Genomic DNA, 17,135 nt, shown 5'->3' with positions numbered 1-17,135 from the left:
TATATTTGATTTTGCCCTATAAGAAAGTACTGCATATAGGACACTTAATCCTTTAAGTTTTCACTGTGAAATAAAATTAGATATGAAAACAATTACTCATTTATGAATTTCTTTTTACAATGTTGTTACTCAGACTTCCTGTTCTACCTTATTCTCGGTTCCTCAGGTCGCCCATAGGTTTCTTAATTTCCGGATTCTGGACTCAAGAACTTCACCTTTATCTCCACTGTTCATTACTCTTCCTCTGTCAGCAGGAATTACTTTAAAAGCTCCTACTCTGCCTCAGGAATTGACTCTTGTATTGTTTTACTAAGGAAGTGTCTCCAAAGCAACTATAATTTATATGTACTTCAGACAGTTTTAAGGACTTCTCTTGCAGTACTCTTTTTAATGGGGGTAAAACATTCAGTTATGTGTATGTGTAAAGTATAAATAGTGTTTAATGTCCCAACTGAAATCATTAAGAATTGATTTTGCTGACATTTGTTAGCTTTTAAGTTTCTTCTGAGAAAAGTAATGTTATTTAACTTAAGTATTAGAAAGGTAGTAGGAAGTACTGACATACAGTTTTGAGGCAGTTTGATATTCTTCTACAAGTCTAGATACATTATTTTAGAAATTCCCCTTAAATTGGTCCAGATGTATATGTTTCTCTTTCTCTCTCTATTAAACTGGATACATAGATCCTGGATGATACAGAAGTATGTGTTATTCTTCTTGATTTTATGTATCTACTTTAGGTTTTGCTTCTTTTCTTTCTCTCTTTCCCTCCCTCCCTTCCTTCCTTCCTTCCTTCCTTCCTTCCTTCCTTCCTTCCTTCCTTCCTTCCATTCTTCCTTCTCTCTCTCTCCCTTCCTTCTTTCCTTCCTTCCTCCTTTCCTCTCCTTTCGTCTTTCCTTTCCTTCCTTTTTTCTTTCCTTCCTCTTCCCCTTGCCCTTCCCTTTTTTTTTGTTTTTGTTTTTTTTTTTTTTTTTTTTTTTTTTTTTTGAGACAGGGTCTTATCCTGTGCCCAGGCTAGAGTAGCTTTATTAATAAAGTGTTTTTGAAAACCAGAGACTTTTTTTTTTAGCATATTCACCACAAAAGTGGTTTTTCTTTACATAGATTTGTAAATTTTATGGTTAGATTGAAGTTTAATTTCTATCGAGATTCTTCTAATTTAATTTCTTGTTACATCACAGACCATTTTGTCTTTATTTCTCTATAATTGTTGTGTATAATTTAAACTTTAAATGAATTCATACAGGAATCATCTAATTAGAGCTGTGGCTCACATCAGTGTAATAAACCAAAGAGCAGCAACCTCTTTGGTCCTGAGTGCCAATAATGCGACATAATCCCTTCAGTTACTACTGAAGGACCTGGACAAAAGAGAAAAAAAGACAACATGGAGAAAAGGCTTGAGGGAGTAGAGAATAGGAGAAAGAGAACAGAAAGGCAAGAGAAATCTCAGGAGAGGAGATCGGGGGAAGACTGATGTTGTGGCATCAACAATTTCCAGTCACTGTAGCCAGTGCCATGTGCATTCATTTAAAACTGAGCTGGCCCTGATGGGCCTAGTGATGAATGAATGGCATAGTTCCTGCCCTTGTGGAGTTTTAATCCTTCAGAGAAGTCACTCAAATATTCAATTATGATAAAATGTGATAAATGTTAGATAGAGTAAGTACAGAGTACTAGAATGTGTATCTACTTGACTTCCAGCTTACTTGTTCTCAACAGCTACTGTAAGAAGTATGAAGTCACACTCTGTCTGAAAGGATCTGCCCTATTCTCAGTTCTTTTCAAAGACAGACCACCCTCAATATGGTAAAGGACTATATATTCTTAGTCCTGTTTAAAACTCGGCCAGGTGCATTGGCCCACACCTTGTAATCTCAGCACTTTTGGGGACCCTGAGGTGGGAGGATTGCTTGAGCTCAGGAGTTTTTATTTTATTGCGGAGACAGGGTCTTGCAGCATAGCAAGACCCTGTCTCCGCAAAAAAAGTAAAATAAAAAATTATCTGGGCTTGGTGGCACATGCCTATAGTCCCAGCTACTTGGGAGGCTGAGGTGGGAGGATTCCTTGAGCTCAGGAGGTTGAGGCTGCAGTGAGCCCTGATTGCACCACTGCACTCCAGCCTGGGTGACAGAGCAAGACCCTATCTCAAAAAATAAATAAAAATCTCCATTAAAAAGGATTAATATGAATAAGTGTTGTGGCTTAATGTTCTAAATGTCAGATGGAAAGAGGAACAGTTAATACTTCAGGAGAATTTTTATGAAATATTCTACATTAGGAAGTAGTGGGTTTCTCATCTCATGAGATACTTAAGAAAAGACTAGATGACTTTCAAAGATGTTATGAAAAGAACTGTGAATGGGAGGTTGGATTAGGTGACTGCTGTAAGTCACAATATAAAGTCATACTTGTGCTTTCTTCTAGAGTATTAGTTTTACTAGATTTGAGAAAACACTTGTTAACTACTTGTTCATGTTATTGATGAATTTTACATGATATTTTATTGGTTGCAGATGGGGCAACTATATACATAAATTTTCCTTTTAAGTACATGAAAAATGTGTGCATTACTATGCAGGGGTGATTGGGCCAGTTCTGGGACTGTCATTATAAATCTCCTGTTACACATTACCTAAAGAAAAATGGGTTGATGAGTATATCTTTGGCTTGGACCTTGTGAAGTGTAAAGTTTATTCTTGAGTTAAAAGAAGGTTGAGGAAGACTAAAGGCAAGTCTAAGAAGAGAGTCAAGGTGAGGTTTATATGATTCCACGAACATCAAAAAGTTGTTTCTGAAGAATTGATTTAGGTAAGGTTTAGATAGCAGTAATTTAAATCTGTTTCCATTCAGTCACTGAACAATTTTTAATCTAATCGGTAATTTGTTTAACAAGGATGTTTTAGTTAGATTTTTACAATGTTAATTCTAAATGGATTCAGAAGAATGAAAATACTTAAAGATCACTTTTCCCCTCTCATTTAGATGCTTTTTTTATTCATTTATGAATATGCCATTAACCTTTTAAAATATTTACTAAAAACAATGTATTTAGCTGATTTTAACTGGGTTTTGATAGTTTAATTATTGATAATCATGTTACATTGCTGTGTGAAACAAAATAAAACCAAAAAACAAGCCAAACAGTCCTGATTTTTCTGTGGCACAGTAACATGGAAATAAATTGCTCATTTCTTTCATAGTACAGTATTCTAATATCTATGAAATATGATGTATTTATCCATTTCTATATCTTTTGTCACCAAACTGTGTATTTTAAATGTCTCTAACAGGAACTTCTTTGGGTTATCTTTAAAAATGAAGATGTTTAAACACAGTTTTATAAATATGTCTGGATTTTGTATACATTGTTTATTAAGATTTTTTTTTTCAACTTTGTTTTTGTACATGTCATCTCTCATTGGGAAGGGGCTTTGTAATACTCATTGTCAAACAGTTTCTTGACATGTATGTAAAATAGACATATTTATCGCCTTTGAATTTGAAAAAGAAAACAAATTATGAGATAAGTTGACTTTTCCCATGGTCTTAATAGGACTTAGATTTTTAAGAAAATTCGATTTTTTCTTTGGTTTTTTTTTTTTTAATTTTTGAATTTTAGTTTGGAAAAAGCAACAAAAGTACTGTAATAGTAGTAATTGATAGTGTCATTAGTTGTTGCCTTTAGTAGAGGTAGTAGCTGCTGTACTAATAATAGGAGGAGGAGGATGCCCGTATTTGGCTGGTAAGAAAACCGAGATTTGGACAGCCACAATATTGTGTTAGTGAATGCACCAGAATTAGAAACCAGATTTGCCAGCCCATTGCTGTTTCCATAATACCATACCATCTCAATTTGGTGTTTTGAGATAATGGTTGTAAAAGTGCTTTAATGATAAAGTATACAAAGATCAGGTGTTGCTGTAATATAAAATAAACTTTGGCTTCAGTTGACTAAAATGAGAATGTGAAAATAATCAGCATGCTTTGGGCGAAGGCAGGGAGGAGATGACAAGTGAAAGTCAAGTGTGAGATGGGTATGTTGATCAAGTCTGTTTTACCCATTTAGTGCAGAATTTTGTGGTTGGGTTGGGATTTTTACAGTAGCGGTTCCTAACCCTCAGTCCCCTTGCTTAACAGTATGATGACTAGGCATGAAAATGTGGCACGGTGGTTGTCATATTGTCTCCAACTGTTTTGTGGTTTATACCCAGGATTGATGTATTTTTTAGTCAGAGAAGTTTAAGAACTCGAAAGTTTCTTTGGCTAAAGTTAAAACATAAGAATCCCATGCTCTTGGAGCTTAAAACTCTTTTAAGTATGCAAAAAGTAGGACATGCAAATGCTGCACTTTTAGACCGAGAAGTAAGTAGGCCTTCTAAATAAATAAACATCTATACCACGTCTAAGTGTAATGTTCATGCCAAGGGTGAAAGTGAGTAGGAAACTTGATTAGAAGAGGTATTTTACTTTCACTTAGAGAGGGGCCACCTCTTAGAAGAGGAGAAAATTTAGAGGTTCTTTCTTTAGTAGGGGAGGAGGGAGGAAAACTTCAGAGATCATGGGGTGGGTTGAGGAATGGGAGACCTAAACAGTGAGAATATGAAGTCAACATTAAGGGAAGGGAGGAATGAACTGAATGAAAAAAGGGAAAATAGGAGGTAACCTACGTGGGTTTTGTTTATGTTCCTTTGTTAAATTACTGTTGTTCTGGTGGTGACTGGGAGCCAATTACAGGGTTTGGGGGAGATAAGAAAGTGACTCGGGAGAGAAGAGTAAATCCAATATGAGCAGCAGCATGTGTAACGGCTGAGAAGGGAAGCAGTGCTCCAAGTTAATGAGGAAGATTGATGTACCACTGTTTAAATAGACCTAACACTTAAATAGACCTATTATTTGTGTCAAAGTAGAACTGTATTTTAAAAAGTAAAATGTCTTCATGTATGAAGGAAGAAATATTTTTTGTACCATTGCTTGGGTTCTGGTAGATTTATTGCAAATTCTCTTTCTCTAGGGTTTGGATTCAGGATTTGTTCCTAGTGTCCAAGATTTTGATAAGAAACTTACAGAAGCTGATGCTTACCTACAAATCTTGATTGAACAATTAAAGGTATGGCATTAGTTTGTATATTAAATTTATATAAATAGAAAATGTTACTGAGCTTGATTTTTGAGTAAAAACAGTTACTTTATGTTAATTTACAGCCCTCATGTGGTTCTTCAGCAGTTTTTAAAGCAGACTTAAAAGATCTAGCTGACTTATTCAAAGGTCTTTATCTCTAATTATATTGGTAAATACTATATTTATATAATGCTTTTTTGGTCATTAAGAAAAAGGTAAATATGTAGGCATAATTAGAAAAAAATAAGGCAAGATTTGGTTCATATTCTGTTTAAAATTTCCATGAAACTGTGTTTTAGTGGCTCAATTTCTTTTTTTATTTGTTTGTTTGTTTTTCGAGACAGAGTCTCACTCTGTCACCCAGGCTGGAGTGCAGTGGCACGATCTCGGCTCACTGCAACCTCTGCCTCCCGGGTTCAAGCAATTGTTCTTCTGCCTCAGCCTCCTAAGTAGCTGGGATTACAGTGGTGCCTGCCACCACGCGTGGTTAATTTTTGTATTTTTAGTAGAGACGGGGTTTCACCATATTGGCCAGGCTGGTCTCGAACTCCTGACCTTGTGATCCGCCCTCCTCGGCCTCCCAAAGTGCTGGGATTACAGGTATGAGTCACTGTGCCCTGCCTAGCAGCTCAATTTCTAACACTTTTTTAATTTGAGGGAGATGGAATATGGGGAGGTGATTTCTCTACCTCTTTTATCATTACTGAAATGAATTGTCTCCTTCAGTTCCTACTTAAAATTAATTAAAAGCAGAGGTGCTGGGAAAAGGACTGTTGATAAACTTGAAAACAAAGCAGAAAAAAACTTCCAGTTTGAATTGATAGTTTAATTTCTTAAAAGTCATCTGTTTTCTTTTGCTTATAATTCTTCCAGAGTGATTGATCTTGACCAGTTGAAATGATTTCATACAATAGAATTTGACTTTGATTGAGTGCCTTGAAAAAAAATACATGTTGTCTTGAAAATAACATATAAATCATCCCTGAACAAAATGTGTTTAAGAACTAATGTTTGTTTTTCTGTGTTTAGTGAATGTACACCGTGTAGTAAAGTGGCTTGATACTATAACCATTTTTTAAAATCTTGTAGCTTTTTGATGACAAGCTTCAAAACTGCAAAGAAGATGAACAGAGAAAGGTAACTTCCATAACTATGATTTTGACGTTAAAAATTTTAAATTCAGCCTTTTGGAGAACACTAAGTATCTTAGTGTGTTTTTACTTACTATAATAATATTATTGACCTAGTATAATATTACTGCCATATGGACCTCAAGGGCACTTTTCTGATAAATTTCTGTTATCGTTTCATAATTAAACAAAAGGATAATGTACAGAGTTGTGGAGTTTTTGTTTTGTTTTGTTTTGTTTTGTTTTGTTTTGTTTTGTTTTGAGACAGTCTTGCTCTGTTGCCCAGGCTGGAGTGCAGTGGCACGATCTCAGCTCACTGCAACCTCCACCTTCTGGGTTAAAACGATTCTCCTGTCTCAGCCTAAAGTAGCTGGGATTACAGGCATGTGCCACACCTGGCCAATTTTTGTATTTTTAGTAGAGACAGGGTTTCACCATGTTGGCCAGGCTGGTTTCGAACTCCTGACCTCAGGTGATCCACCCACCTCGACCTCCCAAAGTGCTGGGATTACAGGTGTGAGCCACCACACCCAGCCCAGAGTTTTAATATAATACCTTTTCTGTATCATATTCCTAGGAGTAAGTTATTTCCTTTTCATGTATCATGTTGAAGGTAGAAAGTTGGTTACATATGGTCACTTCAGATACCAATAAACCAACCAGCAAGAATGTTCAGAATAAATAAAAAGCCATATATGAAGAAACAAATCGAATACTGCTTTAATTATGGTTCTGCTGTTGTCCCCCCACTTGCATTTCTGACAGCTACTTTGTAGTTTGCATATTGTCTTTTTTCTAATTAACATTTTTCCTCTCCTTGGCTATTTTTTTTTTTTTGCTCTTCTGTTGACCGTATAGCCTTGCATTTGGCTCTTTTATACCTGTTAATAGTAACTCATGTTATAACTCACCTTTCATTTTTAGTTTTGGGATTTAGTCCCATGTCAATTTAAAACAACTTAGGAAAGATAAACGTGATTTTAAAATAAGTGAAATTCGTAGAAACACCAAAACTTGTTTTCAGGTAAGGAATAAGAATTTTTTGTTGTTGTTGTTTTTTGTTTTGTTTTGAGATGGAGTCTTGCTCTGTCACCCAGGCTGGAGTGCAGTGGCGTGATCTCGGCTCACTGCAAGCTCTGCCTCCCAGGTTCACACCATTCTCCTTCCTCAGCCTCCCGAGTAGCTGGGACTACAGGTGCCTGCCACCATGCCCAGCTAATTTTTTGTATTTTTAGTAAAGATGGGGTTTCACCATGTTAGCCAGGATGGTCTCGATCTCCTGACCTCATGATCTGCCCACCTCGGCCTCCCAAAGTGCTGGGATTACTGGCTCGAGCCACCGTGCCCAGCCAGGAATAAGAATGTTTTATATTATTCTTACAAACCTTAAATTGAATCACATGAATTTTATTAAAGAAAGCATATAATTCATAAAACTCTGGAATTTTTATACAAATAATTGATTTAGATAAAAAACAAAATATAACAAAAAGTACTCCCTTCCCAACCTGCTTGTACTCACTTAGAATGAGTACATTTTGGTAAAATTCTTTAAATGACTAGCCAGTAAAAAATAACTGTGCTTCTTTGTGCTTCTGATTATTTCTGTTTAAATTTATTATTTTTCACAGAAAATTGAAACTCTCAAAGAGACAACAAATGTAAGTTATATGTTTGATACACTCTGACTTTGCATTAGAAAATGTTTTAAAAAGTTATTTCTATTTTAAGCTGCCACTATTGATGACAGCAATTGAGATGTTAGTTTTTATGAATTTATGCAGGGGTGCTTAAGCATTGTATTATTTTTTAAAGGAATTTAAAATAATACCAATAGAATAAGCCCCTTAATTGAAATTGACTTCATGTACCATTTACCTGTTTCTGGTCTCATCTGAAACCTTGGATAAAAGGTGTCTTCCACGCACAATGGATATGTTATTTCATATTTTTAAAAAATTAATTAATTTCTTTGATTCTTAAGGCAGGGTCTTACTATGTTGTCCAGGTCTCAACTCCTGGGCTCAAGCGATCCTCCTGCCTCAGCCTTCAAAAGTGGTGGGATTGGCCGGGCACGGTGGCTCACGCCTGTAATCCCAGCACTTTGGGAGGCCGAGGTGGGCAGATCACCTGAGGTTGGGAGTTCCAGAACAGCCTGACCAACATGGAGAAACCCCATCTCTACTAAAAATACAAAATTATCCAGGCGTGGTGGCTTATGCATGTAATCCTAGCTACTCTGGAGGCTGAGACAGGAGAACCACTTGAACCGGGGAGGCAGAGGTTGTGGTGAGTTGAGATCGTGCCATTGCACTCCAGCCTGGGCAACAAGAGCGAAACTGTGTCTCAAAAAACAAAAAAACATGATGGGATTATAGGCATGAGCCACTGCAGCTGGCTTCTTTCTTATTAAAATATATTGTAATTCAAGTTTTCTGATATAGTGGACTTCTGACATTATATAATGGGCTACTAATGAGATGTGTACCTTGCCCAAAATTTTAAAACAGGTAAAATAATAATTTGATTCACCAGTGTTTTGACTGGATCCTTTATTCTCCATACCTCCATCAAAGTCTTTTTATTTTTTTTTAAGAAACAGGGTCTTGCTGTGTCATCCAGGCTGGAGTACAATGGTGCAGTCATAGCTCACTGCAACTTCGAACTCCTGGGCTCAGACAATCCTCCTGCTTCAGCCATTTGAGTAGCTAGGGCTATAGGCACACGCTACTACGCACAGCTAATTTTTATTTTAATTTTTTATAGAGATGGGATTTTGCTATGTTGCCTAGGCTGGTCTCCTAGCCTCAAGCGATCCTCCTTCCTTGGCCTACCAAAGCAATGGGATTACAGGTGTGAATCACCATACCCAGCCTATCAATGTCTTAGGTAGATTTCTTAGGGTTGCTTGCTGTTGATATAAGAATTCATAAGTTAATCAGATTCGTATGTCTTCCTGTTTGAAGTGTTGAAAAACCGTTTAGAGCCAGGCACGGTGGCATGTGCATGTAGTGCCAGCTACTCAGGAGGCTGAGACAGGGGGATCGCTTGAGCCCTCTGAGTTTGAGGCTGTAGTGTGCTATAATCATGCCTGTGAATAGCCACTGCAATCCAACCTGATCACATAGTGAGACCTTGTCTCTTAAAAAAAAAGAAAAAAATTAGATATTATTTAGTACAAGTTAACAATTTGTGGCATTGGTTAAAATTCATAGAACTGCGAATGAATAACTTCATTTGGCATTATCAGCATACTAGAACCCACTAGATCCAAAGAGGATATTTTTGTGTAGTGTAGACTTAAACTCTATACATTTGAACTGATTTTTATATTTTAAGCTTTAACATTATATATCCATTTATTTGAGCCAAGATCCTAAAATCAGTGTTTTGTTTTTATAGAGCATGGTAGAATCAATTAAACACTGCATTGTGTTGCTGCAGATTGCCAAAGTAAGTAAATTTTACTTTCAATTACCTTTGTGTATGGAGTTCAAAAATTATAATGGCATTTTTCTTTAATAGCGAAAAAACTCGGATCTGAAACACAGTACCTTTCTACATTAAACTGTATTGTAAGCTTATTCTATGGAACAACTATTGTGTTTGGATATTATCTTAGCTACTGTTTCTGGTAATGTCATTTCTGGTAGCTGGGAAGGAGGGGAGCATGTTTGAATACTCATCCCTTCCTTCCATTTTATCCATTATCACTGCTTGGAACAGGGACATATTTTACAAAACCTTCCACAAAAAAAGTTTGTCTTAGAAAATAGAGAAGTAAGTTCTGACAGTTATTGTCCATAATGAAGAATATAATAGAGATATATTTTTAAAAATTTTATGAATTTTTTTCTGGTAGTGAACTACATTAGTGGATTTTAATTATTATTCTTTATTCATGAAACAAAATATATTTTGAATTATTGTGGGTTAAAAATTTTGTATGTTGTCTCTTTTTCTGAGAAATTTTGGTGTATTCAACCTAAATATATATTTTATTGCCTGAGAGTTTCTGAAATAAGAATATTATTGTTTGAGAATAGGAATTTTTAAAACTATTTCTACCTCACTACACCCCTTTATTTCCAGCAAGTGGCTAGCAAGGGGTGGGTGACCAGCCAAGTTGAGAAATGTTGTTTGAATGAGTTTATAATTACTCATCTCTTTTACTTCTTCAGTTGCATATGTTTGTTTGCCAAATAAAAGAGACTTTTAACCTACTGTTGTTAATGACACAATGGCATAGGACAATCCATTTGTGTTTGGATAGTAAGGATATTTAGCTTATAAATTAAATGGGGCAATGTCATTTTCTTTTGAGGCCAGATTTAAAATATATTTTTTATTTTTTGAGACAGTCTCGCTCTGTTGTCCAGTCTGGAGTGCAGTGGCACAATCTCAGCTCACTGCAACCTCTGCCTCCTGGGTGCAACTGATTCTCGTGCCTCAGCCTCCTGTGTAGCTGAGGTTACAGGCATGCACCATCACGCCTGGCTAATTCTTATATTTTTAGTAGAGACGAGGGTTTCACCATGTTGCCCAGGCTGGTCTGAACTCTTGGCCTCCCAAAGTGCTGGGATTACAGGCGTGAGCTACCAAACCCAGCCCAATATATTATACTTAAAGTGTCAGAACTTAGGGCTTATGTTCTGTTTCTAGATGTTAGTGATATCTAGATTTCCTATGTATGTGTCTAAACTTTTCATTTCCTGTTGTAGATCATAGTATATTCCAAAGCCAAGCAGAAGGAAAGATAGGATTGGAGGCACAAAAGAGATAAGGTTTTTATTTTAGTTTTTCTTGGCTCTGGAATTACATAGGTGAGTAGAAGCACCTACAGATAACCAAAAGCTTACCCACAGATAACCAGTAAACTACACCATGCCCTGTTTGAGTGACTAGGTATTTTAGGGAATCCATACCGCCTTCTCTTGAAGATTAAGGAAGCAGAGGAGCTGATACAGTGTTTAGGCCAGTTTGGGTGATCTCTGACAATCATTCAGGACTTTAGATAGTTGTACAGTAGGTCAGCCTAGCGTATTTCAGTAGCTCACTGTTTAGCCACTCATCGAGAACATTTTTAGTGTAATTTGTACTTGCTACCTGTCTGTGTTAGCCCAGCTTAATAAAACTACATTTTAGGGTTCTTCACAATAGGTAGCTTGGATCACGTAAATGAAATTTGGCCTTTTATTTATTCCAGAAGGAAGTTTTATTGTTGTTAAGGCTTCTTATGTACAAATACAATCCTCAATTATATTTGTACCATATAGGGACTCTGTATCTTTAAACTTAATTTAAATGTAAATGAGACCATGTCACTTGCCTGCTCAAATACCCCTGACGTTTTCCATCTCATTTGGAATGAAATAGAAACTACTTACGTTCAATGCCCTCTTATCTGTGTCCTACCCTTGGTTGGTCACACCATTCCAGTAACATTGGCTCATTTCTTTTTCTCAGGCAAGACAAGCTTCCCCCCCGCCCCCCGCTTTAGGGATTTTTACTTGCTCTTCCCTCCACGTGGAGGGCATTTACCACAGATTTCCACTAGGCTGACTCTCTCACTTTATTCAGATTTCTGCCACAAGGAACATCTTTGGAAAGACTTTTCCTGACTCCTGTATCTAAAATAGCCTATACTTCCCACTGGTTTCTTTTTCTTCATGGCCTTATATCACTAGTCAAGTTTACACGATATATTTGTTTGTTTATCTCTTTATTGGCTGTCTACCCTAGAGTACAATCTTGGTGAGGAATTTGCTTGTCTTACCACTTGTATTAGTCTGAATGGGCTGCCATAACAAAATACCATAGACTGGGTGGCTTAAAGAACAGAAGTTTATTTTCTCACCGTTCTGGAAGCCAGAAGTCCAAGATCAACATTCTGGCCTGCTCAGTTTCTGATGAGGGCTCTTCTCTTGGTCTGTAGATAGCCATGTCTTCACATAGTCTTTCCTTGGTGAGTATGTACAGAGAGAGGGAGCGTGCACATGTGAGATAGAAAGCTGTTTGGTTTCTCTTCTTACAAGGACACTAATCTTACTGAATCAGGGCCCCACCCTTATGATCACATTTAACCTTAGTTACTTCTATAGAGGTCTCATCTCCAAATATAGCCACCTTTGGGGTTAGGGCTTCAACACAGGAATTCGGGGAGGGACACAAACATTCAGTCCATAACCCCATTGTATCCTCAGTGCCTACAGTTGCTTACCATATAGGAGGTGCCTGATAAATAACTGAATTACTGAGTGATTTTTCTAATGCATTACTTTTAATGGTTGCATGGTTTAGTATTTTCATTATATGTATGATTTTTTTTACTTAGCCACCTCTCTGATGTGCTGTGATCACCATCCCTATAAACTAATCTATAGGTAAATTTAATCAGTTAATCTGTGATTAAGATAAAAGATTTTAAAATAATAACAACAGTCAACTTTGCATAGTCTTAAAGAGCATGGATTATGGCCCCATACTGAGTTGGAATCCAAGCCCCACCACTGGAGCAAGTTTATTTATCCTTTCTGTGCTTTGGTTTATATTCCATATACAAGAGGGTTAATAGTAATGTCTGTCTTTTACTGATGCTGTGAGACTAAATGATTATTTGTGATGCTCTCGGTAGCTGGCATGTAATAAGCTCTAAATAAGTGTTTATTAAATTTAAAAAAATGGATGCAAATTTTAAAGTGACAGTAACACATCTGGTAAAAATTGGAGAACTTCCATTGAGTACTGATGGAAATATAAATTGTTATAGCCAATTTGGCAGACTGTTATTCACTGGCAGGTTAATAAAATATCAGAATCAACTACTTTGAGGGAGATAATGCCATTTGAGACCCCACAGTGATATGAGAAGATAGCTAATTTGATACCTTTCTTGTTTGGGGCTGATTAGTGTCAGCTTCTTAGAGGCAGCATGCTGTAAGTAAAAATTTTAGTTTTAAGCTCCTTCCAGTTTTGATTCTTTCATTTGAATTCCTATTCCCAGTAGATTCTCTCCTGCCTAAATGATTAGTGTATTGGTTCCCAAACCTTACTGCACATTGGAGTCATTTGGAAATCAGTTCTGATTCCTGGCTCCCATCCCTAGACATTCTGTTATAATTCTGTTGTGTGGGGTATCACCTGGGTATTGGGATTATTTTAAACCCCTGGGTGGTTTTAATGTGCAACAAAGTTTTGAGACCACCTGGTTAGTGGAATTTTCAAGTGGGCTTTGTTATCTCAGAAGACATCCTTCCCCTTCCCCTTGGTGGAGACAGCTGCTGTTCTTCTCCTGGGAGACTACAGTGGAGCTGGGGAGTAAGGGGAGAGAAGGGGAGTAGGGCAGGACAGAGTGGAGATAAGCTAGGAGGCCCCTGCAGGTGGAGACTTAACCAGTATCAGAGTCAGGTGATGTGACCACATACCACAACTCAGAATGCCTGTCAGAATGGCATGTGCCAGGGGGTTGACTGTGATTTACTAGAACACTATTTTTGCATTGTTTAATTATCACTGAAATTGAGAGAAAGGCTATGCTAGGCATGCTTTGGTTATGAGGTATAGTTGCTACAAACTTAAACTCTGGTTGATTTTCACCAGTTAAATCATGCAGTAAAACAGTATTTCAATACAATTAAAATCAGGCACTTTAAATGGTTATTTTTACAGGCAAAGATAGAGACTATTAACATTTTTCAAGGTAGACACAGATCAATTTGATTTATGTAGTTTTTATAGTCTTGCATAAAATAGATGCAAATAAATACTGTTGATTACTTAGAATTTGGGGCTTTAATTTTGTCAGTTCCTTTTGAATATCCTAAGTCTAGACCAGTGCTATACAATAAAAATATGAGAGCTATAAATGTAATTTAAAATTTTCGTATAACATTTTGAAAGGTAAAAAGAAACAAGTGAGATTAATTTTAATAATGTATGTTAGTAACCCAGTGTACCAAAAATATTATTTCAACATGTAATCAGTATAAAAATTTACTAATGAGATAGTTCATATTCTCCCTCTCTCTTCTTTCTTTCTCTCTCATTTTTTAAGAGATAGTGTCTTGCTCTGTCACCCAGACTGGAGTGCAGTGTCACAATCATAAATAACTCACTGCAACCTCAAACTCCTGGGTTCAAGCGATCTTCCTGCCTCAGCCCCCTGAGTAGCTGGGACTACAGGTACTCACCACTGTGCCTGACTAGTTTTTAATTTTTTGTAGAGACAGGGTCTTGCTTTGTTGCCCAGACTGGTCTCAAACTCTTGGCTTCAAGTGATTCTCCATCCTCGGCCTTCCAAAATGCTGGCATGACTCTTTCTCTTTTTGCACCAAATCTTCAAAGTCATGGATGTTCTTTAAGCCACCTAGTATATGGTATTTTGTTATGGCAGCCCAAGCAGATTAATACAAGTGGTAAGATGAGCAAAGTTCTCACCAAGATTGTACTCTAGGGTAGACGGCCAATAAAGAGATAAACAAATGGTTTATTTCAATGGTTTTTATTATATTTACAAAATTGTACAGCCATCACCATAATCTAATTTTAGCATACTTTTATCACCACAAAAGAAACCCTATACCTATTAAGCAATCATTTTCCATATAGATTTTCTATATAGATGGTCCCTGACTTAACAATGGTTTTACTTAGGATTCTTCGACTTCATGATGGCAAAAAAGTAATATGCATTCAATAGAAACTGTACTTTGAATTTTGAGTTTTGGTTTTTTCCCAGGCTACTGATAATGCTGTATGATCTTCTCTCACTATACTGGGCAGTGGCAGCAAGCCACAGCTCACAGTCCGCCACGCGATCACAAGGGTAGCCAGCTGAAACTGCACTGTGTACTGTGTTGCGAGATGGTTTTTCCCCAACTGTAGGCTAATGTAAGTGTTCTATAACACGTTTAAGGTAGGTTAGGATAAGCTATGCTGTTTGGTAGGTTAGATGAATTAAATGCATCTTTGACTTAAAATATTTTCAACTTAAGATGGGTTTATTGGGAGGTAAACTCCATTGTAAGTTGAGGAGCGTCAGTGCCTCCCTTTCTGTTCCAACAGCCTCCTACCCCCCACCCCATCCAGCCCTTGGCAACTATTAATCTGCTTTCTCTCTCTAGATTTGTCTATTCTTGACTCTTCATGTAAGTTGAATCTTACAATATGTGGTCTTTTGTGACTAGCTTCTTTCACTTAACATCATGTTTTCAAAGGTTCATCCATGTAGAGATCGCTTTTGCCTGGAATTTTGAACGTGACTACAGTTCTACAGGATATTTCCATGATGAACTTAGTTAAATCCCTATATAGAAAAATAATTGCCATGCTGTTGGTGTTGATTGTTGTGTAGCCAGAGGTAGAATTATATTTGGCTAAGAATGTACACATGGAATTAAAATCTTAGTGGAGGCAGATAAATCATGTTCTAACATTATTACTTACCTAGTAAATAAGCTTTCTTGTAGGAGAAATACACAAGGAGTTACTTAAATGTAAGAATGAAGTTAATATTTTTAACATTTTTCCTTAAGGACCAGAGTAATGCGGAGAAGCACGCAGATGGAATGATAGTAAGTTTAATCTAATCTTTTTGTTTCCCTTTACTTCTGCAGAGCATTATAACCAGTCATATCAGGAGAAGCCTGAATTACTACTCATTTTTCAATGCCAACTACTCACTGCTTTTTGTTGTTGACTCTTGCAATTTCCTTTAAGCTCCCTTCTTTCAGCAATCATTTGCAGGGGAAATGACAATCTTAAAATTTTTCTAAGTGTGGGTTAAGATTGAATCACTTTGCATGTATTAACTTGAAGGGTTAATCATGGTATGAATACTCAGCTTTTACAATTAAAGAATGCATAACTCAGTGCCACATTTCTTGTCTAATTTCTTTTTTTCTCAGATGAAAGTGAGGGTGGGGGGAGTACAATATTGAAACACACCTTATTCTATTTGAATATATTTAATAGGTTCCTATTATTTTATCTTTTATTTTTAGTTTTTGTGTGTGTGTTAACTATCATTGTTAATGTGGTATGTACTGCATTTTTGTTGGAACAATTTACAACATGAATTCTTTCTCTTATAACCATCTTCTTACTCTTTCCTCTCTCTTATCTTTTTACCTTTCTTTTATATTCAACTTCCCCTCTAAAAAGAAAGAAGAAAATTGTATTGTTAGTATTTCCCAGATGGAAATAAAAGAGTTTGAAGGTTTGTAGTTTGTGTGTACCCTAGTTTTATGGTAACTGAGTGACCTCAGTCTGTATTCCTGAAGCAGGAGGCAGCTTTTTTGTTTGTCCTAGACTTTACAAATGCCAGCTTGTCTGAGATCTAGAAAAACATTCTGTAAATTTTCAAAAACATCTCCTGATTGTACTTGAAAGGATGAGCATGTTATCTTTATATTTGGTTTAAAAAATTTTTTTAAGTTAAATCTGTGTTTGCGTATTTCTTAAGAAAGCAGAAGTAAAATAAGCATGTTTGGAATTTGAATTAAATACATCAGAATTTTTGCCAGTTCAAAGTATGATCCATGGTGATATAATACAATTGTATGATGTAAATGTAATACAAACTGAAATAATATCTCTTCATGAGATACTATCGAAGATTGTTAGCCTCATGGGAAAGGACTGTATGTATTGTCTAGCATTTTATGGTCCCCAAACACTCCAGAGGAAAACCATGTTGGCTGTTATTTTTATCTCTTTTCCCTCAAAGCCAAATTAGTTATATTATGTTAAATAAAACAGGCAGGATTTTATAAAACATACCAAAAACACTTGATCATTTGCAATGAAAAACATATAGAAAGTTTATACTCATAGAAAATTTAAACTAATAGAAAAATATCTTTGAATCATTTGCCCAGGGACTA

The 17,135-nt window shown here is 36.4% G+C and overlaps 1 protein-coding gene across 19 annotated transcripts in view; it reads left to right on the top strand.

Moving 5' to 3' along the window:
- OSBPL9 (oxysterol binding protein like 9) overlaps nucleotides 1–17,135 on the top strand; it is a 204,688-nt gene that overhangs the window by 156,095 nt on the left and 31,458 nt on the right. For 7 of the 19 annotated variants that reach the window (XM_055254764.2, XM_063627477.1, XM_055254765.2 and 4 more), the window contains 5 exons: nucleotides 5,015–5,110; nucleotides 6,212–6,259; nucleotides 7,884–7,913; nucleotides 9,655–9,705; nucleotides 15,786–15,824. In XM_055254764.2, the coding sequence (XP_055110739.1) occupies nucleotides 5,015–5,110; nucleotides 6,212–6,259; nucleotides 7,884–7,913; nucleotides 9,655–9,705; nucleotides 15,786–15,824 (264 nt within the window). Of the gene's footprint in view, nucleotides 1–5,014; nucleotides 5,111–6,211; nucleotides 6,260–7,883; nucleotides 7,914–9,654; nucleotides 9,706–12,178; nucleotides 12,218–15,785; nucleotides 15,825–17,135 lie in introns of those variants that run through there. The other 12 variants (XM_055254766.2, XM_063627474.1, XM_055254768.2 and 9 more) reach the window with 4 other exon arrangements.

This window comes from Symphalangus syndactylus, chromosome 12 (assembly GCF_028878055.3).
Source record: "Symphalangus syndactylus isolate Jambi chromosome 12, NHGRI_mSymSyn1-v2.1_pri, whole genome shotgun sequence".
Lineage (NCBI taxonomy): Eukaryota > Metazoa > Chordata > Mammalia > Primates > Hylobatidae > Symphalangus > Symphalangus syndactylus.
This window is presented reverse-complemented; position numbering and strand designations above follow the sequence as displayed.